At 45.4% G+C, this 27,920-nt stretch overlaps 1 protein-coding gene across 1 annotated transcript in view; it reads right to left on the reverse strand.

The window, feature by feature from the left end:
* SUSD4 (sushi domain containing 4) overlaps positions 1-27,920 on the reverse strand; it is a 131,319-nt gene that overhangs the window by 20,365 nt on the left and 83,034 nt on the right. Inside the window, exons 4-5 of the mRNA XM_052654046.1 lie at positions 17,045-17,218; positions 12,632-12,820 (exon numbers count right to left, since the gene is read on the reverse strand). Of these exons, the coding sequence (XP_052510006.1) occupies positions 12,632-12,820; positions 17,045-17,218 (363 nt within the window). The remainder of the gene's footprint in view (positions 1-12,631; positions 12,821-17,044; positions 17,219-27,920) is intronic.

Genomic DNA, 27,920 nt, shown 5'->3' on the forward strand with positions numbered 1-27,920 from the left:
CTGGCGCACTACAGTCCATGGGGTCGCAAAGAGTTGGACACAACTGAGTGCGCACACGGACACACGAGTTAATGCAGAAAGCCGGTAGGGAAGCGGGCATTCAGGGTGGATCCCTCCTGCCTCTTGTTGCAATTAGCAAACCCTTCCCCCTGAGAGATCATGCTGAATATACAATGTTGCCAGTGTATTTTTAAGTTCCTTCCCCACAAATTGGACAAAGGAACCATGCTGATACTTTAATGTATTGATTTTCTGCATTTCAAGCTTTTATCCCATAAATGTTTTATTAAATTTCTCGTGCCTTCTTGCTCTTTTCTGTAATCAAATCCCAGCAGATGAAGGCATACAGAATGGAGTAGTAAGTTCCTGATAATGGGAAGCCCTTCCTTATGCCTGGCTTCTAGCTGCATGTGAGTGAATGCACGTGTGTACCCATGTACACTTGTGTGTATGGTCCTATACTGTACATAAAAAATAAACAGCTATGTTTCCTCCTAGCACAAGTGCTTCTAAGGCTTACCCAGTATTTCTTAGTGTTATGTTAAAACAAAAAAAGCTAGTCTGTGAAAAGTACCATGCTCTTCTGACATCTGAATGTATTTGAAAACTGCTGGCTTAGAAGTTGTGGACAATGAAAACTGAAAAAAGGTGTGTGTGGGGGGGGGGGAGGGGAATTCAGCTAGAAGAACAGGAAAGGAGAGTATGAAAAAGGCCAAGAAGGCATAACATGTCAGTGGATGAATGAAAGACCCTAAGGCAGCCTTACATAGTGCAAAGCACACTTTCTTGGGTTCGAATCCTGGCTCAAAGACTTAGGAGCTACGTGACCTTGGGCATTTCATTTAACCTCTTTCTGAAGTAGTTTTAGTTTCCATCATCTGTAAAACGGGAATAGTAACACCCACACTGTAGAGCTTTTATAAAAATTAGAACTAGTAGCTGTAAATCAGCAAGCACAGTGCCTGACACAAAAACAGATGCCCGATAAACAGACAGCTACTATTATTGGTAACAACATTATATATATATATATAGTAGTTACATTGTGAGCCAATGAGAGAAAATACAAGCAGAAAAGACAATGACGACTTTCAGCAAGCTCCTACAGCGAGAGCAGCGGACACGCACTGTTCCACTTCATCCTCACAACCATTCTGCAGAGCAGACGCTGCTGTGGACTCATTCACACAGAGAAGGGAACTGGGATTCGTGAAAGGGAAGTTACTTGTCCAAGGTCAGACAAATAAATAGAGCACCTAGGATTTGACCTGCAACAAGGCCTACCCTGAAGCTGCGCTCTCTCATGGAGTCTTGCCATGGGGCAAGGGAGTGTCAGCCACCCAAGGACCAGATGTAAGAGCAATGGTTTCTTGATCTGCTAAGATGTGGGCTGTGTGAAGCAGAGTTAGAGTTTGGAAAAGCCCTGGAGCCTCTAGAGATAGAAGAAAGGTGATGGCGGGAACCCTGATGGACACAGAGCACTCCTGTTTCACACATGGGCATCAGCAAGATGCTATAGACACGCCCTGATGAGAATGAGCTCAGGACAGGGCTTAGGGAGAGTCCAAGAATGCAGGCCAACTGGGGTTTGGGAAGCTTTACAGATGGCCCTTTAAACCTGATATAGCTATTATTTTCCCAGTAGTCATGTACAGATGTAAAAGTTGGACCATAAAGAAGGCTGAGCACCAAAGAATTGATAATTTTATATCAATTGTGGTGTTGGAGAAGACTCTTGAGAGTTCCTTGGACTGCAAGGAGATCAAAGCACTCAATCCTAAAGGAAATCAACCCTGAATATTCATTGGAAGGACTGATGCTGAAGCTGAAGCTCCAATACTTTGGCCACCTGATGCCAAGAGCCAACTCATTGGAAAAGACCCTGATGCTGGGAAAGATTGAAGGCAGGAGGAGAAGGGGACAGCAGGGGATGGATGGCATCACCGACTCAGTGGACAAGAGTTTGAGCCAACTCAGGGAGATAGTGAAGCACAGGGAAGCCATGGGGTTGCAAAGAGTCAGACACGACTTAGCGAGTGAACAACAGCAATAAGAGGTAGAAGCAAGACACAGGGGGCATCTGTTTCTTCTCAAGTCAAGGCAAGGTGTGGGTAGAGTTGTGTTGCCCCAAAAGTTCTGTTGAAGTCCTAATCCCAGGTACCTGTAAATAGAACTTCATTTGGAAATTGGGTGTATAGCAGACGTAATCAAGTTAAGATGGGGTCATGTTACAGTAGGTGGGACCTTAATACAATATGACAGGCATCCTTATGATAGGAGAAGAGACACACAGAAGGAAGATATGTGAAGACAGCCTCATAGGGGGAGCGCCATGTGATGGCAGAGGTAGAGACTGGAATGGTGTAGCTATAAGCAAGGGATGGCAAGGCCACCTCTGGAAGGAAGAATTCTGCCTCGAGTCTCCGAAGGACCACGGTCCTGCCAACACTTGGGATTTTGGACTTCTAGCCCCCAGAACCATGAGGAAGACACTTAAGTCCCCAGCCTTTGTTATGTTGCGGGAGCTAGTGCAGCAGGTACCTATCCTTGGCCTGGGAGGAAGTGGCCAAGCCCTTGGGCCAGGTCCACAGGGAAACAACCAGGGACAACAGGAGGGTTTCCTGGCTAAAGTCAGAATGTCTCAGAGAAATAATTAGACACCAAGATTTTCTTAAAGGGAAGTGAAAAAAAAAAAACGTTGTGTACCTGAAAGTGGTTATTTCCTGAGCTGTGTCTTAGTGACAGAGTGGAGTAAGAGTCATGCCGGGAGACCGCATCCCAGGCCTGGTACCTTAAAGGCTCCTTGGGGGAAACACCAGTCATTCCTCTATTTGGGCAGTGCTGGCAGGAACCAGGATGGGGAGCCTTTGCTTTGGGAAAAGTAGAGAGTCACTCACAGTTAACTACAAGGACCACAGGATCTTTGAAAAGGTCCAGTAATATGGGCGGGTAAAGGTCTTCTTGGGCTTCCCAGGTGGTGCTGGTGGTAAAGAACATGCCTGCCAGTGCTAGAGACATAGGAAACATGGGTTCGATCCCTGGGTCAGGAAGATCCCTGGAGGAGGGCATGGCAAGATTCTTGCCTGGCGAATCCCATGGACAGAGGAGCCTGGTGGGCTGCAGTCCGTAGGGTCGCAAAGAGTTGGACCCGACTGAAGTGACTCAGCACACACACAAAGGGTCCTATTATATGTGAGTTCAGTCATGGTTGTCTATAGAATTCTTGACTTCCAAGCATCTGATAGATTTACTTTTCTTTTCAATTCAAAAACATTTCCCTTGTAATAAGATATTTATGGCAGGAAAATACAGATTGATGTTGGCACAGTTGTTTGCCTGTGATCTCCTGAGCTAAGGACTAGTTTTAGAATCTGAAATCCAGTATAATTGGCTTCGTTCTAAAATTCCAGCTGTTTCCGCCTTCAGCTGTTTCTACCTCCTTAATGCCTGGACCTATTATATCCCTTCCCATGAATGGAGCAGCTGGTGGTAGAAAATGCATTAGGTTCTCATCTATCGAAGAAGAAACTGGCCAGAATATGAGAAAATTCTAGACTTTTCTGCAGGACCCCCAGGGAGGAAGAGGAGAGATCCGATGGTCAGATCTCCACTAAGGGCTTTAACTTTAGAGAAAACTGGACACAATTTAAGAGTCAGGCACCATCTTTTCCCCTGGTAGCTCAGTGGCAAAGAATCCACCTGCCAATGCATGAGATGTGGGTTTGATGCCTGGGTCTGGAAGATCCCCTGGAGAAGGAAATGGCACCCCCCGCCCCCAACTCCAGTATTCTTGCTTGGGAAGTCCCATGGGCAGAGGAGCCTGGTGGTCTTCAGTCCATAGGGCTGCAAAGAGCCAGACACGACTTAGCAACAAAGCAACAACAACCATCTTTTTGTAAAAACAAACTCCCAAACAACCAAAAACTCTCCTCTACAAAAACTCTCCTCTCACCAGTACAGAAGGAGAAAATGATTGCCAACACAGGAATTATGTTACAGGTTCTACCCCCGTCCCCAAAAAAGAAGAATGACATAAGACACTGAGAGATGCAGAGGCGTGACAATCTTACCTGCCCATCAGCCCAAGTGTCTACTCACTTTAGGGAGAAGAGGGAAATTTTGGTAATCACTTGTGAAGAAAAGGGGGGCTGGGGGCAGACACTGAGGAGGAATGACCCCCAAATCACCCTGCCAAATACTTCCCAGTGACTCTTCGGTCTGCAAAAGGCAGGGAGTGACTGAAGGGATTTATTACTTTCTGTGTTGCACCTGATTGCAAGAGGTTTTATTACCATGAAATACAAGTCATCTAAGTTTCCAGAGAGGAAAGAAGGAAATAAATCCTGTCTGGAGCAGGGACAGAGAAGATATTCTCGAGTTTAAGGACAAACACCAAGATTTTCCCATTTGTATCGGCCCATCTATTTTCTGAGTGTGATGAAGTCACCCTCCTGCCACAAGCGAGCAGCTCAAACCACCCGCTGCAGCTTTGTTGTCGCTTAGCTGTGCGGTCCTTTCACTGACCTGACATTTAAACATCACAAAATAAAGAATTCTGCTTGGATGCCTGTGAGCTTTCCAAAAATATGAGGAGACTATAAGGCAAAGCAGAAATACATTTTAGTGAGAACCATGAACTCAGTGACTGAAAGAGACTTGTCTCCACACCCTTGCCCCATAGAATGCATCCTAGCCTGCAAAAGAGGGGTGAAAGATCTCAGATATCCCAGCCATGCGAAGGTGGGGAATTCAGACCAGTTCAGAACCGTGAGCCCGGGAGAAGCCTGTGTGTAGGATTCTTGTTTTATGTGAGTGGCTTCCCCTACAGAAAACCTGCAGCTCCCTTATTGACACAGTCTTACAAAGGGCCTCGATAGAGCCACAGCGTAAGTGGGCTTCCGATGATTCAACCCCACCCCTGTGGCTTGCACCCAGGACACATTTCCATAAAGACGGGAGTGATGGTGCCTGGCATCAGATCCACTGCTTCCCCTGGGGCCTGCACCTGCCCCAGGACAGGCTTTCTGCCTAGGTGAGAGCTGAGGGGTGGGAGCCTTGGAGAATATAGACCAGAGCCCCTCTGCTGGGCCCCCAGCTCTGAACGTGAGAGTGTGGTGGGGGAGGGGTAGCCAAGTCCCCCATTGATGATCTCATCTTTCCTTGATTTGGTGGGAGACATCAATCCAGAACTCTTACCCCCTTTGCTCCTCTTTGGTGGGAAGAGAATCACTTCTCTTCTTTGACATCAGTGTAAAATCTCTGCAATTGAATGAGGTAAAAAAACAAAAACAAAAAAAAAAACCTCAGGAGCCCTGGAGAGCTGGAGGGTTGATGGTTACGTGTTTCCAAGGAGATTAAAGGGAAGAGAAAGTGCCTGACGGAGTCTGCTGAGGGGCTACGGGCCTGGAGAGAGAGGGTGGTGGGGGCAGTCCAGGGCTGTGTATCAGATCAGGAGTCTTACAATTTAAGAGAAAAAGAGCCTATAATGCAATAGCTGGGAAGCCTGAGAACTTGGTTCCACTTGAAAAATAGGAACAAGGTCTCTTGGTTTCCTTAGGACAGAAAGATCAGTGTTTCTGGATTCAATATAGAATGGGAAAAAAAAGGAAAGAATAATGAAGCTTCTTGATGCCACAGCACAATCTACTCTTGAGTACAAGGAGACGTGTGCCCGAGAAGAGGAAGATGCTAGAGTGGCAATTACTGCTTGTGTAAAGAAAAGAGACAGAGGAGAATTAAGCACAGTGAGCCCTGAGAAGCTCTGGTAAGACACGCAGGCGGCTATTTTCTGGTAATCACTCCGCTGTAATGTATGAACAGTACATGGACAAGGTATTAGGATAATTTACTATTGCTTGTGAACAATAAATTACCAAGGCTGCTTGCTATTTTGCATCTCTCTCTAATAAAAAAAACCCCGTGAGGGTCACAGGCAAGGTGGCGGTAATACAAACATTGGCAGATATGGGAGTTTTCATGGCTGGGAACCAGAACAGGAGAGGAAGTGATGCACTCACATATGTGCCCAGATGGAAGAAGATGGTTCTCGGATCACAAGGCGACCTCCACGTGGCTTCGGACAGGGTTTCTCCCCAGCTAACGTCACATGATGAAGGTTGTTCAGTCCCTAAGCTGTGTCCAACTCTTCTGCGACCCCAATGGACTATAGCAGGTCAGGCTCCCCTGTCCTTCACTATCGCCCAGAGTTTGCTCAAACTCACGTCCATTGAATAGATAATGCCATCCAACCATCTTATCCTCTGTCCTCCCCTTCTCCTCCTGCCTTCAATCTTTCCCAGCATCAGGGTCTTTTCCAATGTGTCGGCTCTTCGCCTCAGGTGGCCAAAGTATTGGAGATGGGGGAGGACCTGCGATTTTCCTCTTTCCCAGGCCCAGGAAACACAGCTCTGAGGTAGCGTGTCTGACTATGGTTTAGGGGATGACACAGTGACAGGTGATCTCACCACGGATAGAAATTTACCGTAGCCTTCTTCAGACCAGGCCTGGTCTCCTTTCTGTGCTTAGAAGTTTCCTTTTGTAGAATGGGAACCACCTTGGCACAGGGCGGACTGTGATTATTCCTTGGAATGTTGTCCGCCAAGGATATGACCCAGGGCAGGTCTTATCTGAGGAGGCCTGGGCTCCTCCGCTGTCTTTCTTATTCCTACACAGGATTCGTTTAAAGTCCCAAGGCACTTCTGGGTGAAGGCAGGGCTCCTAGAGGGGGAGGTGCTTACTGCTGCCTCTTGTCCCAGAAAGAGGGTTTGACTCTGGAGGAAAACACACTGCAAAGGCCAAGGGCCACTCTGGAGCTGGGATCCCTCTCCATCCAACCTGGCTTTGAGTTTTGATCCCAAACTGGAACCTTTCAAGTTATCTCATATTTGGCCAAACAAGGCTTTTCTGTTTCTTATTTCTCCTTCTTTTCTTATGTAAGGATGCTGACCTAAAAGAAACCCTGAGCACTAGAAGTTTCTTCGGAAATAATGCCATTGCCTTCCTTGTAACTAAATCTGAAACTGATTAAGCTTCCATCTCTGACCACTTGAGCAGTGAAATGGATGGTAAGGGGCAGTCCTGGGGAACTGGTTTGGGCATTCTGACTTTGGGAACTGGTTGGATTTAAAAACAAAATGTTTTGGATATTTAGCTTCTAATAAGGTCAGGTTTGCTTTGAAAGGTCAGCACTGGGGAAGCCCCCACCTAAGTCATAGTGAATGAAATCAATCTCCTCCTATTCTCCACCTTCAAACCACTGGGCCAGCATACTCAGCACACACATTAATGCATGTTGCCTTGGCTAATGAGCTCTACAGAGCTTTGAAATGCATGGTCCTTGCAGATAAGTGAAATATTTAGACCCTTTCTCTTTCCCCAAAGCCAAGACACACACACACACGATTCTGTTTGATCTCCAGGGAAAAGAACCCCAAAACTCATAAACCTCAGATAGAAATTTTCATTTTACAATTGCAACACCACCTATCAGAATTTCCCTTCTACCCTTTCCAAAGCAGAAGCATGCACCTGCCCCCTGGGAAAGTTAGCTGCAGGCATACTTGCTGCCATCTGTGATGACACGCATCTCTAGGGAATGGGATTTGCCATCTTGCTAAGTCACTTCAGTTGTGTCCGACTCTGTGCGACCCCATAGACGGCAGCCCACTAGGCTCCCCCGTCCCTGGGATTCTCCAGGCAAGAACACTGGCGTGGGTTGCCGTTTCCTTCTCCAATGCATGAAAGTAAAAAGTGAAAGTGAAGTCGCTCAGTCATGTCCGACTCCCAGCGACCCCACAGACGGCAGCCCACCAGGCTCCCCCGTCCCTGGGATTCTCCAGGCAAGAACACTGGAGTGGGTTGCCATTTCCTTCTCCATTTGTCATCTTAGTCTCCCCATTAAACTATAAGCTCTTCACAGTAAGGAATGATGTTCTTTTCTTTCTTTATAATTCCCCGGAGCCCAATTTGGTGTTTCTCTGTGCCTACCAGGTGTTCAATAAACACTGCTGACAATGTAAACTGAGTTCTTAGCACTTACAAATGAGAAATTGCCCACACTCACTGTCAGTTTTTTTTTTTTTTAAAGATTGCCTGGATTCAGTGTGTGTGTATGTACATGTGCGTATGTGTGAAAGAGAGAGAGGTGAGAGCCTCAGAGATGAAGGTGGCCTAAGAATGGAAAACATTAAGATACACAGAGGTAAGGAAAAGCACTCAGACCTGCAGTGAGACAGACCAGAACACAGAAACCCAAGGGGCTCCTTCCAGGCTCAAATGTATATATTCGGGTATTTTAAAATGATGTAGCCACATTCTGGTCCAAAATATTATGATTTCAGGTGTTTTTCCCTCCCCACCCAGAACCTGGCCGTGGGAAAACAGACAGAAGCTGGGAGCTACAGCCCAGACCTTGAAACACATCACCCACAACTTCCTACTGGGCCTTGGAATTCTTGCCCCCCTTGGTGAAGCTGCCAGAGCTTTTCCTTTCAAATTATAAAGTCCTTCATGAAGCCAGACCTCAACGATGGGATTGCTGACATTGAGTGTAACAGCTGCCACGTGACACTGGAACCAGCAAAGCCTGCTCCGTGCCACTAGAGCGGGGAGGTAGAAAAGCCCAGCCACGGGGTAGCAAAAGCCCAGCCCAGAACTGGCGGTGTGGAAAAGTCAGGCCACTGACACCCTTCGAGGTGTCAGTCTCTAGGTCTGCGAAAGAGGACACAATCCCTGAGCAGCCCCGAGGCTGAGGTGAGGCTCTGCTGTAATGCGGTGACCAATGGGCACTTGGGGGAGCAGTGGGGAGGGCTCTCTGCCCCCCGGTGGGCAGCAGGGTCTCCTGTGGCCTCACGGCCCCCTGCAGCTAGGAGTTCTACAGGGAGGCCAACTGGGCTAGAAGGACAAACCCCTTGCTATGTGATCACTCTTCAGAATTTTTTGACACTTTAAAAAAATAGCTGTAAGAATTGTAAAGAAATCAGAACAAACCGAATAATGCATAATCAGATAATGTACCTTGGTGATGAAGAGCATGAGCTTTGGAATGGCAAAGATCCACGTCTGAGTCCCCATTCCCCCACTTAGGAGCCATGTGACCTTGGGTGAGTTACTGAATCTCTAGAAACCTGGGTTTGCTCATCAGTAAAATGGGATTAAAAATAGTATTTGTCAGGACTTTACTGGTGGCCCAGTGGCTAGGACTCTAAGTTCCCAATGCAGGGGGCCTGGGTTTCGATCCCCAGTCAGGGAACTATATCCCTCACATGGCAACAAAAATCAAAGATCCTGTGTGCCACAACCAAGACCCTGGAGCAGCTGAATAAATAAATACTTTTTTTAAAAAAGTACTGTCTCACAAAGGCAAGGACTAATGGGGGACTAAATGAGATACCGAGTCAAACATTCCGACACATAGTAAGCTCTCAAGATCCACAGGAACTCTCATTACTGCTTAATATTTCCTCCTATTATCTGGGATTCATGTTAATACGAACACAGTTACAAGTATGCCAGTAACTTCGAGAAAAGAATAACGGAAGCAGAGGTCAGAGAGGAGGGAGGTTGGAAGACGCTATGCTGCTGGCTTTGAAGGTGGAGGAAAAAAAAGAGCATGCAAGTAACCAAAACTGAATCTGAACAACCAAAACAATGTTACAGTGTAAATGCATAAAGACCTGGGTACTTCATTCACAGCCAGGCCCAGAGTCTTCCTCATTGTGACTCGGTACACAATCCTAAGAGCAATAATAATGATGGACACCTGGCTGACCACCTACCACGTATCCAGCCCTTCATTAAAAGAGCTACATTTGTTATCACCCTGGACCCTCATAGTCCCACAGCTATAAGCATCTCCCCCACTTTGTAAACAAGGACACAGAGACTGATAGAAGCTAAGTGACTTGCCCTGAGCCAAACTGATTAAGTAGGAGACTCAGGATGTGAACTCAGCCAGTCGGATGGTAATTAACACTGTAATCAATAGCCCACAGCACCTCCATGACCATCCTGGTGATCCCATCTTCAGGCTGGTGGCAGGTTAGGAAAAGAGCTCCAGGGGCGGAGGAAGCTGCAGTGACAGGAACACTGACATGTGATGGACTGATGGGTTAGTAGGGAGACAGGATAGGGAAGGGGGTAAAAAAGTTCATGGAGAAAGGCTTCCCCCGCCCAGCTGTGCAGACCTGGTCACTTCAGGGGTCAGACAGCCTAACATTCCAAAGTCCCCAAAAGCGTCATGATCTCACAGCACTGTGCAATCATTTTCATTCTGCCATCAAGAAAAATCAAATCGTGTGCTCCAGAAGACACACACAAAAAAGGGGGTGATGTATTAATGAGGTGGGTAGACTCCCTTGAGATAGTGCATCTATGTTGCATACCCTTCGACAATTTGCATAAACAAGGCACACCCCTTGAATAAGATGATACACAATTCAAGTAAGAGTTATAGAAACTCTAATACCCAAGTGTATCCGGACATGTTTTTCATGAATCCTTTCCTTTTATTTTAACACACTGCTTAACTTAACCCAGTTCCTATCAAGTCTTGAGACAAAAAGTCCTTTAGACCACTCTGCGTCTCTCAGAATCATGCCTTTGGTGCCTTTAGCCAGGGTACCATTTAAAGGTCTCACAAACTAACTGCATCAGATAATTGAAATAAACATGTATTTATTGAAAATAAAGATGTAAAGACTTCTTTTTATGGAGGAAAAAACAGTATTAGGTGGCTTTCTTGTCACAGGCAGCTGTCACCTGGAATTTTAGTGTCCCCGTCCATCACAGCACAGGCTGGCAGAGGAAAAGGAAACAGGTTTTAAGCCATGAGACTCATTTCCAATCAGAAGTCAGTCACAGCCTCCTGTTCATAACCTTATCTTTTTGTCCCTTAAAGCAAGATTTTGTTTTATGCCTATTCACATTATATTCCCTAAGCTGCAGAAAAACTGCTTTCAAAGTCCCCAAATGAAGCTCAGAATATGATATTTTGAAAGACATTTAAACCAAATTTGAAAAGATTTGAAGATAGGCATTTCAAATGGATATAGTTGTAATATGATATCTTTAATAACTAGTCCTCTAGTTCTGGTTATCAGAGCAGGGAGAAACCTCCAGGAACCAGAAAAGCCTGCATTCATCAGCAGCCTGTGCTCACCTCACCTGCCAGCGGTGGTTCCCAATGGAAACAGAGGGGAAGACCTTCTCCCTCTAGGCTAGGGTTGCCAGATTTCACAAATGAAAATATAGGACAGTGAGTTATCACTGAAGTTCAGATAAACAAAAGTTACAAAGAGTAATTGTTGTCCATAAGTGAGGGCTACCCAATATATAGGACATGTTCATATTAAACAATTATTTGTTGTTTATCTGAAATTCAGATTTAACTGGCTTTTGGTACTTTATCTGACATTTCTATCAGTGGGCTCTGATCCCCTAGGAGATTTAGGATGGGTGGGAAGTAGGGGTGAGTGGGGGCTCCACTTACCAGCCTAGGAGAAGAGCACCACTGATGACCCAGGCTGGCTACCTCATTTCTCCAAGCACCAGACTCCCCTCCCTTTCATCTCTTCTCCCTATCCCTTCAAGGAGGCTCCATGGCTCCAGCCAACCCACTCTAATTCATGGTCTTCCTTAGGAGATACTGCTGATCACTGCCCTCCACCCCCAACACACCTCCCATCTTAACCTCATCTTACACTGAGGGACATGCGTAGAGATGGTGCTTGTAAGAACTTGCTGGTTTTTACGTTCTATTCTGTTTTGATTTGTTTCCCAAGAAAAGCTACATATGGGTTCTGGAGGGGTTCCTGATTAGAGATTTCCTTTCATTTTTTTCCTCTCCCCATATTTCTCCATTTTTTTCTTCCCCCTCCTGCCCACTGTATTCAGATGCCAGGAAGTAAATTGGTATGTGTTTCCTTCAATGATAATTTCAAGACCTGAATTAAAGTGAAAGCTGAGCCAGCAGGCCCAACTTGCCTAGAAAGGTTTTAAAAGTCTGCAATCACAGACACTGGCTTGATTCTGGGAATGGATGCTCTGACTCCCGCCCCCATCCCCCCACCCGCCAACTGCCACTACGCCATACTACTGATTAGTGGTCTTTAAGTGAACCACACTCAAAAATAAACACATATATTTAACCAAAACGAGCAGGAAAGATCTGTTGGTCTCAGGCTTCTGAGTGTGTGCTTGCAGCAAAACATTTACAGCCAAGCCATAAAACGCATGGAAATAGGAAGAAATATTGACACAACAATAAAACGAGGGGTGAGATTAACGATGCCATAATACAATCTGTTTTCGTTTGGTGCAAAGAAAATTAATTTTTGAAGACATTTCATTTAACTTTGCAATATTTTGCAGTTTAACCTTTGACGCTTGAAACTTTTCTCTTTCATCCCCGTTCAGCCTAAGGACGGGGGAAGCCACTTTTATGTATGGCTGTTTAAGTACTGTTTCAGGGCAGATGACCAGGCTTGCTGCCTCTGCTCGGGACAGAGGCAAGCAATATGTACTCAGGGAACAAAAGTTATTGCTGATAGTAATTTCTCAGCTCTTCACCTCCTATGGAAACCTCCACTTTAAAAAGCCAAAATTCAACTTCCACAAGGATAAGATGTGTTACCTTCCAGAGCAAGGCACCGGGGTGGGCTGGACGACCAGATAAGGTTGTGCAAGCATTCAAGATACTCTGACCCCTCGAGTTTGAATCCAGGGAAGCAGTGATAGGAGATGACAGTTCCCACTGGGAAGGAGGTCTGGAACTCAGAGATGTTCACGTAGCCATTAGAAGAGGCAAGTGGTCTCAGACAGCCTGTGACGTGGGAAGACAAGGGTAAGTAACTTTATGAGGTCACCCTCATACGCCTGAAAGACGAAGCACTAGGCATCTTTTGGATCCCCTGCTACACATGTGGCACAGCCTTTAAGGACTGTGCACCTTGGTCTTGTATGCTCAGACCTCCTTATCTCTGTATTTACTCTCCTTCTAAAGCAGGCATTTGCTTTTATAGTTGCAAGTGGCTCCAAGAGGGTCAGACAAGTAGGGAAGAAGTAAAGGGAGGTGTGGCTGAGGCTCAGGACCCCCTGGCTGGTGGTCCCAGCTCTGGCTGTTCATTAGAATCACCTGAGGAAATTTTTAAAAACACCAATAGCTGGCTCTGTGCCCGAGGCTGATGCACAGCCTGGGCACCCCTATCTTTTTTTAAAGCTCCCCAAGAAACCTTCAAGTGGCCATCAGGGCTGAGAACAACTAACGTGCCACAGAAACAAGAGACATTCCAACCGTTTCAGCGGGTGGTGGCTTGTGTGTGTTAGTCTCTCAGTCATGTCTGACTCTTTGCGGCCCCATGGCCTGAGCCTGCCAAGCTCCTCTGTCCATGGAATTCTCCAGGCCAGAACACTGGAGTGGGTTGCCATTCCCTTTTCCAGGGGATCTTTCTGACCCAAGCATCAAACCTGGGTCTCCTGCATTGCAGACAGATTTTTTTACCATCTGAGCCGCCAATGCTGGGATGCAAACTGGATTCCAGGGCAACAACTGATTGAATTGACACCTGCCTGACACATTGCAATGAAAATTTTGAAAAATCCAGCTGTGTTTTAGGTGAACTAGGAAAGTGGCATGTAGGGCAGTGGTTCTCAAACTTGAGAGTAACCCAGCAGAGGGCTGGTATGGGACAGACGCGGGGCTCCACCCCCAGAGCTGCTGGTCTGCTGGGTCCATGAGGAGCCCAAGCATCGGCACTGCTAAAGGTTTTCAGGTGCTGCCGCTGTGGCTGCTGCTGGGGGCACCGGGCTTTGTGCAGACCTGCTACAGCGGGTCTGTGCACAGAATTCTGTGTGCCATCTGAGTGCGCGTGAGACCTGGATGCCTCCTTCTGTAAATCAGTAGCTGCCTTTTCATCCTGAAGCCTGTGCAGCCCAGTGGAACATTCCCTGTGGTACAGCATCCCTCTTGGTGTGGCCTCCGCTGTGATCATGGCGTTTCTTATTGGCTTCAGCAGTTTCACTGGAGGGGATAATGAGAGCGGCAGAGCTGGTGCTCTTCCGGGAGAGAACTAATTGTGTGTGAAGTAAATAACGGATAATGGGGATATCTACTTTCCCTTCCAATCACCAAGTACAAATTATACCGCACACGCACAGCAGCGAGTGATGGAACTCCTCTCCTAAGCTGACTTTGTGGCATATTACAAGTGATAGAGAGGCTCTGTGTTGAGTGAATTGCTTGGGTCAGTGCCCCAGAATGTGACATCCATATCAGGGCAGGACCAGAGTGAATGTGGGGGTACAGAATGCAAGAGGTATTCACTCTGGGGCTGTGCCAATGTTAACCTGCCCACTGCAGCCTGGTGTCCCGGAGCCCTGAAAACCCCACAGACCCCAAAGATCCCTGCCCAGAACCAGCCGCACTCAGGACGGACCAGATCATACACACGTGGTATTAGGCCATTCTTTCTGGCAGTCCCAACAGCCTTAAATGAGTTTTTAAAAATTAGTTTTTGGCTGACCACACAGCATGTGAGATCTTTGTTCCCCAACCAGGGATCGAAACTGCAGCCCCTGTATTGGAAGTGCAGCGTCTTAACCACTGAAGTTCTGAAAAAAAAAATTTTTTTTTGAGCTGAAAACTGACAGTGTTCATGGAAAAAGAAAAATGGGAGGAGGGAAGCTGGCAATCAGGAATAAACAGGATCAGTAACTGAGGGAAAAAAAAAAAAGATAAGCAAATCAACACAAACAGGGAAGGTGTTACGCGAACTTCTGAGCAGGGTTCAAATGAGTGAGGACATTTGGGTGCCCATTCCCCCTCCTGGGGAGGAGTGCAGTTCTAAGCTACCCACATGGATAACTGCATCCCCTAAGTGGAAAAACTGACTCTGACCCACAGGGAGAAGGAAGCATCTCCTAAAACACAAAGTCCCGAGGAATGGCCTTGGGACAGTCCTCCATCCAAACCCAAAAGGAGATGGAAGAGGGGGTTGTAACATGTGCAGCTAATCAGAGAAGGAAAGATACACCACTCTTGGTTTCTGACAGCCTGTCCTAAAAACACAGTAGAAAACTGGCCTCGACTCAATAGGTGAATGTGATTTCTATTTGCACTTTGAGATAATAGAGAGAAGGCTCCTCAGGCTTTAACCCCTGGATCTATAGGTGCAAATAAAAATTACAGGATGAAATGTCACTCGAAGGGCCAATTATATTCCCCCCAGGGACTCCAGAGGTGTCAGACTGTCTACAGCAACCCTGCTGTGTCTGTGAGGATGGGAGTAGGGGCTGGGAGGGGGATCAGGGCCCAGAACAGGGGCACCTCCTCTGTGGGGACCAAGGGCTCTGAGGAGAGATGAAGGTGGCCATAGGCTGTATTGCTCTCAGAAGAAGCACACCTCTCAAGATTAGCAGCCAGCTCATTTCTTGTTGAAAAAACAAACAAACAAACAAAAATATCAAAGCTGTGTTAAGGACTGAGATATAGTAAGTGGTGGTGGAGGGGTAAGGGGTCCCAGACAGAGCAAGAAAAAGCCTGCACTTAACTCCTAACGATGACACTCCAAGATGTCTATCACCATAGGGCATTTAAAAAAGAAAATCACTGGGGCAAAAAGAACTCCTAAAGAAGCATCCTGTATTTATGTGACATAAAAGGAAATGGAAAGTGTGGGAGAACCAAAAGAAAAGTGGAAAATGTAAAAGCAAGAAGGGGTTGGAGTCTGAAATAATTATCTTGGTTTGGATATCACCGCAGGACCAGAACGAAGCAGTGGTTAATAAAGTTCATTTGGATAAATAGCCCCACCTAAAAGACGGCTGCTGATTCTAAGGAGAGTCTCTGACAGTGCAAATAAATCATGCGTCTCCTTTAACAAGGTAACGCATAACAGATCAACAACACAGGAAGTTTCCGGGGAACATGTAGGAAGGTGAGGACCTGGACTGTCTTGGTCCTCTTAATCCTGAAGCCTTTGTTTCTTCAAGGGGCCGTGGCTCTTAAGCTCTCACATGAGGAAATGATTTATTTCCAACTATGGGGCGTGCAAAGCAATATCAGAGTCTGCCAGTGGTGATTTCCAAGCAGAAAGTTGACATCCGCCTCAACTTTAACATGCCACTGCTTTTGGTGCAAATAAGGCTGCTCGCCCTCTCCCTTGGATGATGAATTATGCATGGGCTTCTGGGTCCTTTGGTCCAAGTCACATGTCAAAAAATAAAAATCAGAATTAATGTGAACTGGAGGGCTTATTTTCACAAACAGGGCCCTCTGTGTCAGCCTAGGCAAATTTTAAAAATGCAAGAGGATAAATATTCACCGTCTGGTTTGGATGAAATTTGAATTTGATTATTTTTCTGCTCCTCATGCATTATAAAAAAGGATAACATTATTAAGAGAAAATGGCCTCTGTAAGATTGGCTTTAAATATATTCGTACCACAACCGAAATCAGGATAAATGCTCTGTTATTTCCATTAAATATACAATAGTTCATCATTGTGTTCACGACCCAGTTACAAAGCTCCTAATTCTGCAACTACTTTTGGTTTCTTAGAATAAAGGAGACAGCCAGCATTCTAAAGAATAAAGTACTTTCCATTTAAACTTTTAAACTTTAAAGCTGGGTATAGGGAGCTAGAGAGAACAGGGATCGATGTGAAGATTCCAAAAACAGAGCTCTGGTGATCAGACTGCAGAATGGCTGAACCATGGTGTGTGCGTGACTCTGTGTTTCCCTTTGTTACTTGCCAGCTTCCCAGGTGGCTCAGTGGTCAATAATCCACCTGCCAATGCAGGAGATGTGGGTTCAGTCCTTGGGTTGGGAAGATCCCCTGGAGGAGGGCATGGCAACCCACTCCAGTACTCTTGCCTGGGAGATCCCATGGACAGAGGAACCTGGCGGGCTACAGTCCACGGGGTTGCAAAGAGTCGGACACGACTGAGCAACTAAACAACAATTGCCATCTTATTAGAGAAACATGCACTCGATCTACAGTCGAGTCTCAAAGCAGAGCTGAGAACCAGAGCCTCCATCTGCCCCTACCTTGACAGATGGGCAGATTGTCCCATGTTCCATCATCACGACATAATGAAACCACATTGTATAGGTCAGGGTACCGGATCTTGAATCCTTCATGACAAGTGATGATTAGCTTATCTCCGTGTCTGTATGTCTTGTTATGAATCTCAGCATCTTCAATTTGCGGGATGCGGCAATCTGCAATTGTGCAAACAGGATACATTATTTTTGGAATTCAAAGCCATTGTGGTTCACAGCTTCACAAGAAAGCTCTTATTTTCAGACTTGGTCTCGACCTACACAGCAATCTGATAAACGGTTCCTTATTTATCACTAAGCCTCAGGTCCCAAAGAGAAGCAGTAGAAGCTGCGTAATCTTCACAGAGAAACAGGAAGAGGAGTTGTGGGTGCAGAGGTCCAAGCCCAAAAGGAACCTGGTTTTCTGCCTTCAACACTTCCCACCCTACAGCTGAGCTTACAGATAATTCTGGAAATGAATGAAGAAAGACCAAAGCGGGGGGTTCACCTGAACTGTCTGGCGGGTTGCCCACTTGGTGGTGTCTGCGGATGGTACACAGCACCAGACAGCCAGGCTGGCTGGTCTCACCCAGTTCTGCTGCCTCTGCCTGGGGGGCCAGGGCCAGGGCCTGATAAGGAAATAGGCTTGCAGAACAGCAGGGGGCTGAGCTGTGGCTGTATCGGCTGTTAGCATCTCCCATCCACCTTATCTGTTTTTACAAAGATAATTTTGAATAACTAGAGCAGCACCTTCTACTGCCACTATCACGAAGGCTCAGAGGAAGCAGCTACTGTCTCCTAAAAACAGAGTCAGAGCAGAAGCGAATCATCACTTGTCCTGAACGAGTCAAGATCTGGTACCTCGACCTACTGGAAAAGGAAATGGCACCCCACTCCAGTATTCTTGCCTGGAGAATCCCACGGACAGAGGAGCCTAGCGGGCTATAGTTAATAGGGTCTCAAAGAGTTGGACACGACTGACTGTGTCAGCACAGACACAGCACACCCTGACCTATACGTTGTTTCATTATTTTGGGAAGATGGAACGTGGGACAATCTGCCCTTCTGTCAAGGTAGGGGCAGATGGAGCGGTTCTCAGCTCTGCTTTGACTTCTGCTCTGGGAGGGGAAGACTCATGGCAAGAGTCAGGGGAAGAACAGTGGGGGGTGGATCAGCAGTCTATGCAACAGAATGCAGAGATACAGTAGAACTAGGGACTTCCCTCATGGTCCAGTGGTTAAGAATCCACCTTCCAGTGCAGGGGATGTGGGTTCAGTCTCTGGTCAGGGAACTAAGATCCCACATACCCCGGGGCAACTGAGCCTGTGTGCCAGAACTAGAGAGAAGCCAGTATGCCTCAATGAAAGCCCCTGCATAATGCAACTAAGACCTGATGCAGCCAAATAAATAAAAAATAAATGAACAAATAAAACTAATTGATGGGTAATCATCTGCTTCTAACTCTGTCTACCTCCAGTTTACCTTGTGGGACACTCACTCTGCTGCCAAGTTGCCATCCTGCTCCTTCTGGCCCCTCACTCTAAACACCACCCAACTAATTCCATCTGGATTTTGTTGTTGTTGTGACTTGTCGTTTGCTTGTTTTTTAGCGGAGTATAGTTGATTAACAAAGTTGTGTTAGCTTCAGGTGTACAGCAAAGTCAATCAGTTATACACATACATGCATCCGTTTTCAGATTCTTTTCCCATTTAGGTTATTACAGAATATTAAGCAGAGAGCTATTCGGTGTCTCCTGGTGGTTTTCTATTTTAAATACAGCAGTGTGTATATGTCAACTCCATCTGGTGTAAGTCACTTACTTAGGTCACCGTGTGTCTCTCTCCATCTCCTGTTTAAAGTCTCTGCTTTTACATGTATATATGCTTAAAAGCATGAGCTATCTAGCTCTAGTTTTAGAATCAGGTAGATGAGTTATATTCCCATATTTTTGTGTCTTAATTTTCTGAAACAAGGCAAAATTTAAAAACAGCATTTTGAGGATCATACAGACTTCCTCCAGAAAATTTTCAATGGATTTCTCAGCCATTCCCCAAAGCCTACTGAATCCAGAATGGTTTGGAATAGCATTCATAAGAAACCTGAGTTTCAAGTTCCTCTAAGCTTTGAACTGTCAGCTCTCAGGAAAAAGTCCTGGGAACTCTGATGCAGCGACTGGCTGGAGGAGGGCTCTGGGGGCTGGGACTTGGGGAGCTTTAAAAAGGGCATGTAACGGGGGCTATGATGTGGGTTTGGAATTGGGTTTACTGGGAGCACTCTGACAACAATGGACTCCAGAAAACAGAACATCAGTGACAGGAAAGCCTCGGGCAGGAAGGGGTCTCCCAGGCAGAGGAGGGACCTGGCAGCTGGGAAGGCAGGGGTGGTGGCCGTTCAGCAACCCACACGGGTCATCAGAGCCCAATGCTCATGAGCCCAGCTCTGCCGTGACCTCAGCCCTCCTTCCCACCATGAGCTCGAGAGCAGGGACTATGCCACTACTTCCTGCAACGTTCCTTCCATGCTTCCAGACCTCTGTACACACCTGGGGAGGAAAGGCTGAGAGGGGCCATGGAGACCTGAGAAGTGGATCCTTTTCAGGCTCTGGCAGCTAAGCCTCCCCCTGATGATGAGGAAACCCATTATCAGCTCTTCCCTTTGCCTCTGGATCCAACAGAGGGAGTCTTGGCTGGAGGACTGGGTTCTGGTTTCAATTTTACCTCTCATTTTTGCATGGAAGAGTTTTTCAGGCTATGGAAAGAGGTTTTCTAACTGTTCATGTTTTTCTACAAGAATAGCTGACTTCCTCCCAAATTAATCCAGAATAATCATGACTGGTGCGTCCGTGTGTGCTCAGTTGCTTCAGTGGTGTCTGACTCTTTGCAACCCTATGGACTGTAGCCCACAGGCTCCTGTGTCCATGGGATTCTCCAGGCAAGAATACTGGAGTGGGTTGCCAGGCCCTTCTCAAGGGGATCTTCCCAACCCAGGTATCAAACCCATGTCTCCTGCACCTCCTGCATTGCAGGCAGATTCGTCACTGCTGAGACACCCAGGGAAGCCCAGTCATGACTGGAGGCACAGATAATTGACAGTTCTGCACACCATTGCAGCCTTCTTCTTAATGGAAAATGTGAATTACATTTTTTTCAATATCGCTCTGCAGAAATTATTCACAGCAAATAAAAATACATTTATCAAGGCATCCGTCTGTAAAATCTGGGCTGTAAATAGATCCTGTGGTAGTTATGTATATGACTAAACAACTATTTTCATGATTGATTTAAAACTTATTCAAGAATTAACTGGTATACTCAGGAGGTGGTCAGCTAGCAGCAGAAAACTCAGTGGATGGGAACGGCCATGTGGCTGTAGTAACACAAGGACATTGGCTGACCAGAAGAGGAAGCACCAAACCTTGTTTCTGAAGGTGGTTACGCTGCATAGTAGTCTATAGTATAGAATGCTTTGAACTTCTAATAGAACATCTTGTTTCCACAGGCAGGAGCCGGGGACTAGAGGTTCAAAGGGGATTCACTGCCTCCCGTATGCCAGTAATTTATGTACTCGACTCAAAGAAGAGTCAGCTCAGGGAGTGATGCAGGACCAATTTACTACATGAGGTGATCCCCGTATTCACTGGGGAGTCAGTGGAAGTTTGGAGTTTAAACTCCACCATGCTAGACCAGGAGCAGCTGTGCTCTACATGTAAAGACAAAACTCAATTAGACCAGCTCTAGCAAAGCCTAACCTAAACTGTGATAGGAGAAAATTCTGTCCAGAGCCTTTCTAATTTCTTTTTTTTTAATCCAGAATAGCTGGCACCTAGTCCTCCCACTGAAGGAGGGTAATGTAGAAAGAAAAAAGCATCTAGAAAAAGTCCCAATCCATCAGTGGTAGCAGTCAACAACTCTAGTCCTTATTTTTATGGAAAGAAACATACCAGGATCTTCAGTCTCTGAAAAGAGACACACACATCTTCATCAATTCTAAAGTTTTCAATAGAAATAACACAATTTTCTATAGCACAAATGCATTGAGCCAACACAAAGAATTTTTAAAAGCAACTGCAAAAATATTGTTATCAAAGACTGTGAAAAGAAGGTCTATCAGCAGCTGATTCTATTGAACAGAATCAGGTCAACAGTCAAGACTTTTGTCTACAGAGTATCAATGGGCCCTTTGGAAATATAACTTGAGGGGTATCAAAAGCTTCCATGCCTGAAATCCTCTTTCACAGATCTACAACTATCATTATTTTTGTGTCCTGCGTCTAGTAACAATGAGGACTTAATATAATAAATAAATTTAAAAAAAGAGTGGACAGAAGATCCTAAGGCAGTCCCACACACGTACACCCATGCACAAATCAACTGATCCAATTAGTTGCAGACAGCAAAGTCCTAAAGGATGGAGGAGTAAAGAGAAAGAGGAATTTCAAAGACTATGTGCCATATTTTAGGATTTATTTTTCTTTAAAACGCTGGTTGGGGCTTCCCAAGTGGTGCTAGTAGTAAAGAACCCACCTGCCAATGCAGGAGACGTAGGAGACACAAGTTCAACCCCTGAGTTGAGAAGATGCCCTGGGGGATGACACGACATCATTCTAGCATTCTTGCCTGGAGAATCCCATGGACAGAGGCGCCTGGTGGGCTACAGTCCATAGGGTCACAGAGAGTCAGACACGACTGAAGCGACTTAGCAAAATGTTAGTCATATGTGAAAACAAATCTCATTCCTTTAAAATGACAAATTTCTGCATCAATATGCCTGCCAACGTGTTCACAGAAGCATGAATACATGGTACACACTTAGAGATTCATAATTCCTATTAGCATATTAAAGGCTCTGAAAGCCTTGCTGTAAAGAATTCTACTGGATCTAGTTTAAGCCAGCATTTGCAAAGCTTATTATTCATCCATCAGCTCATTCATTCACTGAGTTATTGAGCATTTACTCTAGTCCTGGTACATTCTAGGTGTTGAGGATAAAGAAAAAGTCAAGAATTTTACTCTTGCAGCATTTGCATGGCAGGAGACTGCTAACAGGCAAATTATCAGGTAAGTGAGCTAGAAAATAATAGGCAATGATCACTGCTAGGATGAACACATAACAAGGTAATAGAATAGGGACCGACTCAGGGACTCCTTTAATTTGGGAAGACAGGAAAGGGGCCTCTGAGGAAATGACATTTATTAAGCTGAGATCTAACGACAAGAAGAATCCAGTCACGTGTGGATTGGGGAGAAGAGTATTTCGGGCAGAGGGAGCTGCCACTACACAGGCCAGGAGAGAGTTCAGTGTCCTGAAAAACACAAAGGAAGATCAGAGTGCCTGGAATATAGTAAGTGACAGTAAGATGGAAAGTCAGATCATGCAGGGCTTTGTAGATAAGGACAGGGCATTTGTTTTTACTTCAGTGTGGTGGGAACTCCTGGACTTCTAAAGCATGGGCCATGATATGCTCTGTATCTTGTGGGTACGTGCAGTAAGGGGCTGGCCTTGCCCAAAGGGAGTTCTGGCCTTTGCCCTCAGCTCCTGGGAAGTAACCACTAAGTCTTTCGAATGTGCAATCTGAGATGAGTATCTTTTTAAATTGGAGTTTAAAGATTGAGGGCGGGAGAAAAGGGGGATGACAGAGGATGAGATGGTTGGATGGCATCAACAACTCAATGGACATGAATTTGAGCAAACTTCAGGAGACAGTGGATAGAGGAGCCTGGTGCGCTGCAGTCCATGGGGTTGCAAAGAGCTGGAACCACTGAGCGACTGAACAACAGCAACAGTGTGATTTGGCCAGCCAGGAAACACTGGCCCATGCAGTTACCAGCTCTACTTCTGAAAGAACTGGAGATGCACAAATGGTCAGCCACGTCTACCTGACCAAGCTCCAATTAAGAGGCTGGACACCAAGCCTCGGTGAGCTTCTCTGGTTGTCAATACTCAATGTGTACTGACACACACTGTTGCTGGGGAACAGGCAATGGTGTGTACAGCTCACTGGGAGAATGACTGAAAGCTCATGCCTGGTGCCTCCTGGACCCTGTGTGCCTCTCTCCCTAGATAATGTTAATCTGTGTCCTTTCACTGTCATACATCATAATTGTGAGTATCATCAGTCCTTCTGGTGAATTACTGAACCTGAAGATGGACTTGGGGACTTCTAAACTTGTGACTGGATTCAGAGTTATAGTCTTGGGGATCCTTGAACTTGCAGTTGGTTACAGAGGTGATGGTGGTTTGGGGGGGAGTCCCCAAACCTTGTATCACAACACCCTTTTTTTAACTTACTATCTACTAACACCCCTCAGAATCACAGCTGTGTCTCTGTGGTTTTCCACATCGCTACTATTCTACAGAACTCCTGCTCCATGCAATAGTGCTTAGAGAACACTGTTCTGACCACCATTATTTACTTGGAATAGAATCAACTGCAGCTAATGATGTCATCATAAACCAGCAACATGAGAAAAGTAGAGTCAAGAGTTGGTGCTATTTCGAAAGGAGGTGACTGGAGACAGTGGGTTCTTCATAGAAAAGGGGCACCACCATGTGGGTAGTTTTGCTTTGGGAGCAGGGCTAGCTCAGGCTGTTTCTTTCTCCTTTGTAGGATATTGACTCTTACAAAAACAGAAGGCACACCAGGAGAGGGTACTCAAGACCATGTGGCTCTCAGCTGAATGTTAAAGTGGAATTATCATGAGGTCATCCTTAAAACCGCTGAGAAGAAGGCATGCAGAAGAGAACTGCATGGAGTCATGTTATTGTAAATAAGCATGTCTGTGTTTTCCTTTGATCTATAGATTGGTACATTTTATTTATTTGTGGTGGAAAAAGGCAATTAGTATCTGCTATTTAAAGTATTTATATTTAACACTTGGATAGTAATTCTTTCTGCAGAAAGAATTCTTAGGCATCCACTCTGAAGGACTCAGACCATTATACATGTCTTTTAAGCATACATAGAAATTTTACAAAACTTGACCATACTTGGGCCATAAAACAAGAACACATTTCAAAAGACTGAGACTATAGAGTATGTTTTCTGGTCGCAGTGAAACAGAATCGAATACAGCCACCCCTCAGTATCCATGGGGCACTGATTCCAAGTAAGACCTCCTCCACAGAGGCCCACGTCTCATACAATATGGTGAAGCATTTGTATACAACCTACACACATCTTCCTGTATACGTCAAATCATCTCTAGTCTAATACAATGTAAATTACATGTAAATAGCTGCAAATAATATGATAATATAAAAAAGTAAGCTACATAAGAAGATATTTTTAGCACATACAAACAATGTAGGGCTTGTATTCAGTACATATAAAAAACTCAGTATATATAACAATCAATTAGAAAAAGACAACTCAGTAGATAAATGGGCAAGTGAATTGAACAGGCACTTCATAAGAGAGGATTAAAAGGTGTTCAATGAATATACAAAAAGGTGTTCAACTTCCTAATCACCGGGGAAACCACAAGCTACCACTAAATACCCATTGGTGTCTAAAATACTGATAATGCAAGTGTTGGCAAGGAGTAACTGGGACTCTCACACTCTGTCGCAGGAGTGTAAATTGGCACAACCACTTTTGATAATGGCAATACCTATTAACGCTAAAATACAGGTATATCCTACAATCCAGCATGTCCAATCTTAGGAGTATATCCAACAGAACATGGATATATATATATTCACCAAGAGGTGTGTTCAAGAATGTTCACAGCAGCCCTATTTGTAACAGACCCAATCGGAAAAACATTACATTTTCATTAACATCAGAATGTTCAAATATTGTCTATTCATATAAGAGAACACGACGTAGCAATGCCAGTGAGCAAACTACAGCCACATGCCATAACATGCATGGGGGCTGCCCTGCTGGTCCAGTGGCTAAACCTCCAAGCTCCTAATGCAGGGGGCCCAGGTTCGATTCCCAGTCAGGGGACTAAATCCCTCAAGGTGCGACTAAGATTCTGCATGCTGCAGCAAAGGTCAAACATCCCATGTGCGGCAGCTATGACCCAGAAGAGCCAAATAAGTAAATAAATATTTTTTAAAAATAATACATGCATGACTTTTACAAACATAAAGTAGAAGTCCAACATAAAATTATAATTACTTACTTTATAATTCCATGCATATAAACTCAAAACTAAGACAAAGTAAGTTAAGCTTAAAACAGTACCAAGTTTAGGAATGCATCAGGTCAGTTCAGGTCAGTTCAGTTGTTGAGTCATCTCCAACTCTTTGTGACCCCATGAACTGCAGTACACCAGGCCTCCCTGTCCATCACCAACTCCCAGAGTCCACCCAAACCCATGTCCATTGTGCTGGTGATGCCATCCAACCATCTCATCCTCTGTGGTCCCCTTCTCTTCCTGCCCTCAAACTTTGCCAGCATCACGGTCTTTTCAAATGAGTCAGCTCTTCGCATCAGGTGGCCAAAATATTGGAGTTTCAGCTTCAACACCCAGGACTGATTTCCTTTAGGACGGACTGGTTGGATCTCCTTGCAGTCCAAGGGACTCTCAAGAGTCTTCTCCAACACCACAGTTCAAAAGCATCAATTCTTTGGCGCTCAGCTTTCTTCACAGTCCAACTCTCACATCCATACATGACCACTGGAAAAACCATGGCCTTGACTAGACGGACCTTTGTTGGCAAAGTAATGTCTCTGCTTTTTAATATGCTGTCTAGGTTGTTCATAATTTTCCTTCCAAAGAGTATGTGTCTTTTAATTTCATGGCTGCAATCACCATCTGCAGTGATTTTGGAGCCCAGAAAAATAAAGTCAGCCACTGTTTCCACTGTTTCCCCATCTATTTGCCATGAAATGATGGGACCAGATGCCATGATCTTCGTTTTCTGAATGTTGAGCTTTAAGCCAACTTTTTCACTCTCCTCTTTCACTTTCATCAAGAGGCTCTTTAGTTCTTCTTCACTTTCTGCCATAAGGGTGGTGTCATCTGCATATCTGAGGTTATTGATATACTTCCAGACGAAGTGATTACCATGAGAAGTGATCACCATGATTCAGGGAAGGGGTTATCTGAGAGAGGCAGAGGGGAGGCAGCGACTGGGAGGCGGCTTCTGGGATACCAGTGATGCTCTACAACTTCACCTGGATAATCAGGACAAGAGTGTTTGATGTGTGATAACTCACTGAACTGTTTGGTTCTACATGAATCTCTCTATATATGTTATATTTTATGAATTTCAAAAGGTTAAAGAAACAACAACAAAATTAATCCAGAAAGAGGAGTAAGGGAATTCACTGTAAAGGCACTGATCTTTCCCAGCTACATTGGGAGCTTCTGGGCCTGACAGACAATGCTTACCAGAATTTTGGGAAATGAACGACTAAACATCTTGGGGTGGCAGTTAAATTTCCAAAAGCATAAAACTTTCATTATTTTCTAGAAACTATTTTCTTTTAAAAAAAACCTTTGAGGTCTCTTTCCACCTTCCCCAGGTAGACTTTATTTTCAACAGTGAAATGATAGAAGCACTTGGTTGTCAGAGCTGAGCTCACAAGAAAAATAAAAGAATGTCATTCAAATATCAGTCTCATGGGCTGCGGACTTTTGGAAATTCTAACCTACATCTTGATGTTCTACTTGCGGAGTGCTTATGGCAAATATCTCAAGGTGCACGCTGAGGCCTGCCAGCATGAGGATCTCCTGGAGGTGCCTGCTAAATTCAGATTCCTAATGCATAAAAATCTCCAAGAGGAGGCCTGGTGATGTGCATTCCTAACACGCCCTTTGGGCAATTCCCATGAAGTCAAAGTTGAGAACCAATGCTTCATGGATACACAGGTGATTGACTAGCAGAGGCTCGCTCACATTTAACAAGTCCCCACCATCCTTACCAGCTATGTCAGACAAATGTAGTAAAGAACAGAATCCTATCTGAGCAGCTGGAAGGCAGCTCTGTGCCCAAGGCCTCTCCCTCTACAGTCAGGAGTGGGGTTCCGAAGAGATCCGAGTCGTAACAGGACTCTCAAGAGGCAGATTAGGGAGCCATGGTCATCCCCAAACCACTCAAGAACCACATGAGGGGAAGTAAACTTGGTCTGGGATGGGTTTGGAAGGACACCCGAGGGGGTTGCCCTGGATTTTTCACAGGCAGCCAACCTATTTCTGGGTAGTATCTGCTGCAAGCTTGTGAAAAACTGGCTTTCTAGGGAATCTTGGTGATCGACTTGGTGTTTGAGGTTGTTAACAATCATTTTGTGACCTTTACACACGATCTGACACGGCTGCGTATACACATGGATGTTCTGCATTTGCCGAATAATTCTGTGGCTTAAAGCCAGTTCCTACTCCCATGGCACCTGTAAGAGAGGGCGAACTGCAGCCCTCGCACGACACGCGAGATGACGGCAGGCAGCTGGTAAAGTCTGCTAGGATTCGGATTTTCCCTCTGCACTTCCAGCGGGGCTCAGCTGTGCAGGCTTATCTGTGGCGGTCCAGCTGTCATCTTGCAACAATGATAACTGATCATTTCTGTCATTTATCTTTGCTGAATGTGCCCCCATCTGACCTGACCTTACTTCCTCTCGATTTTTTTTTCCTTTTAAGTCATGACCACATTTAAGTAAAAAAAAATCTTTTAAAGAACAAAAACTGAAACTCACACTGAAGCCACAAGGGAGGCTAGGGAAGCAGTGACTTCTGTTATCAGAAGCATAAATAAGAAATGACAGTGGTCCTGGAGACAGAGAGAGGCAGCCCTCTGCTCCTTCCCACCTTAGAAGACGGAAAATGAGAAGAGATTATCTTAGGGGAAGACATGCAAATACTTGCCTTTGTGGGCATTGCCTGCTGTTTCTGATAACCCATGTCCAAGGCAACAAGAAAGAAATTTTGGATG

The sequence above is a fragment of the Budorcas taxicolor genome, chromosome 16, assembly GCF_023091745.1.
Source record: "Budorcas taxicolor isolate Tak-1 chromosome 16, Takin1.1, whole genome shotgun sequence".
Taxonomy (NCBI): domain Eukaryota; kingdom Metazoa; phylum Chordata; class Mammalia; order Artiodactyla; family Bovidae; genus Budorcas; species Budorcas taxicolor.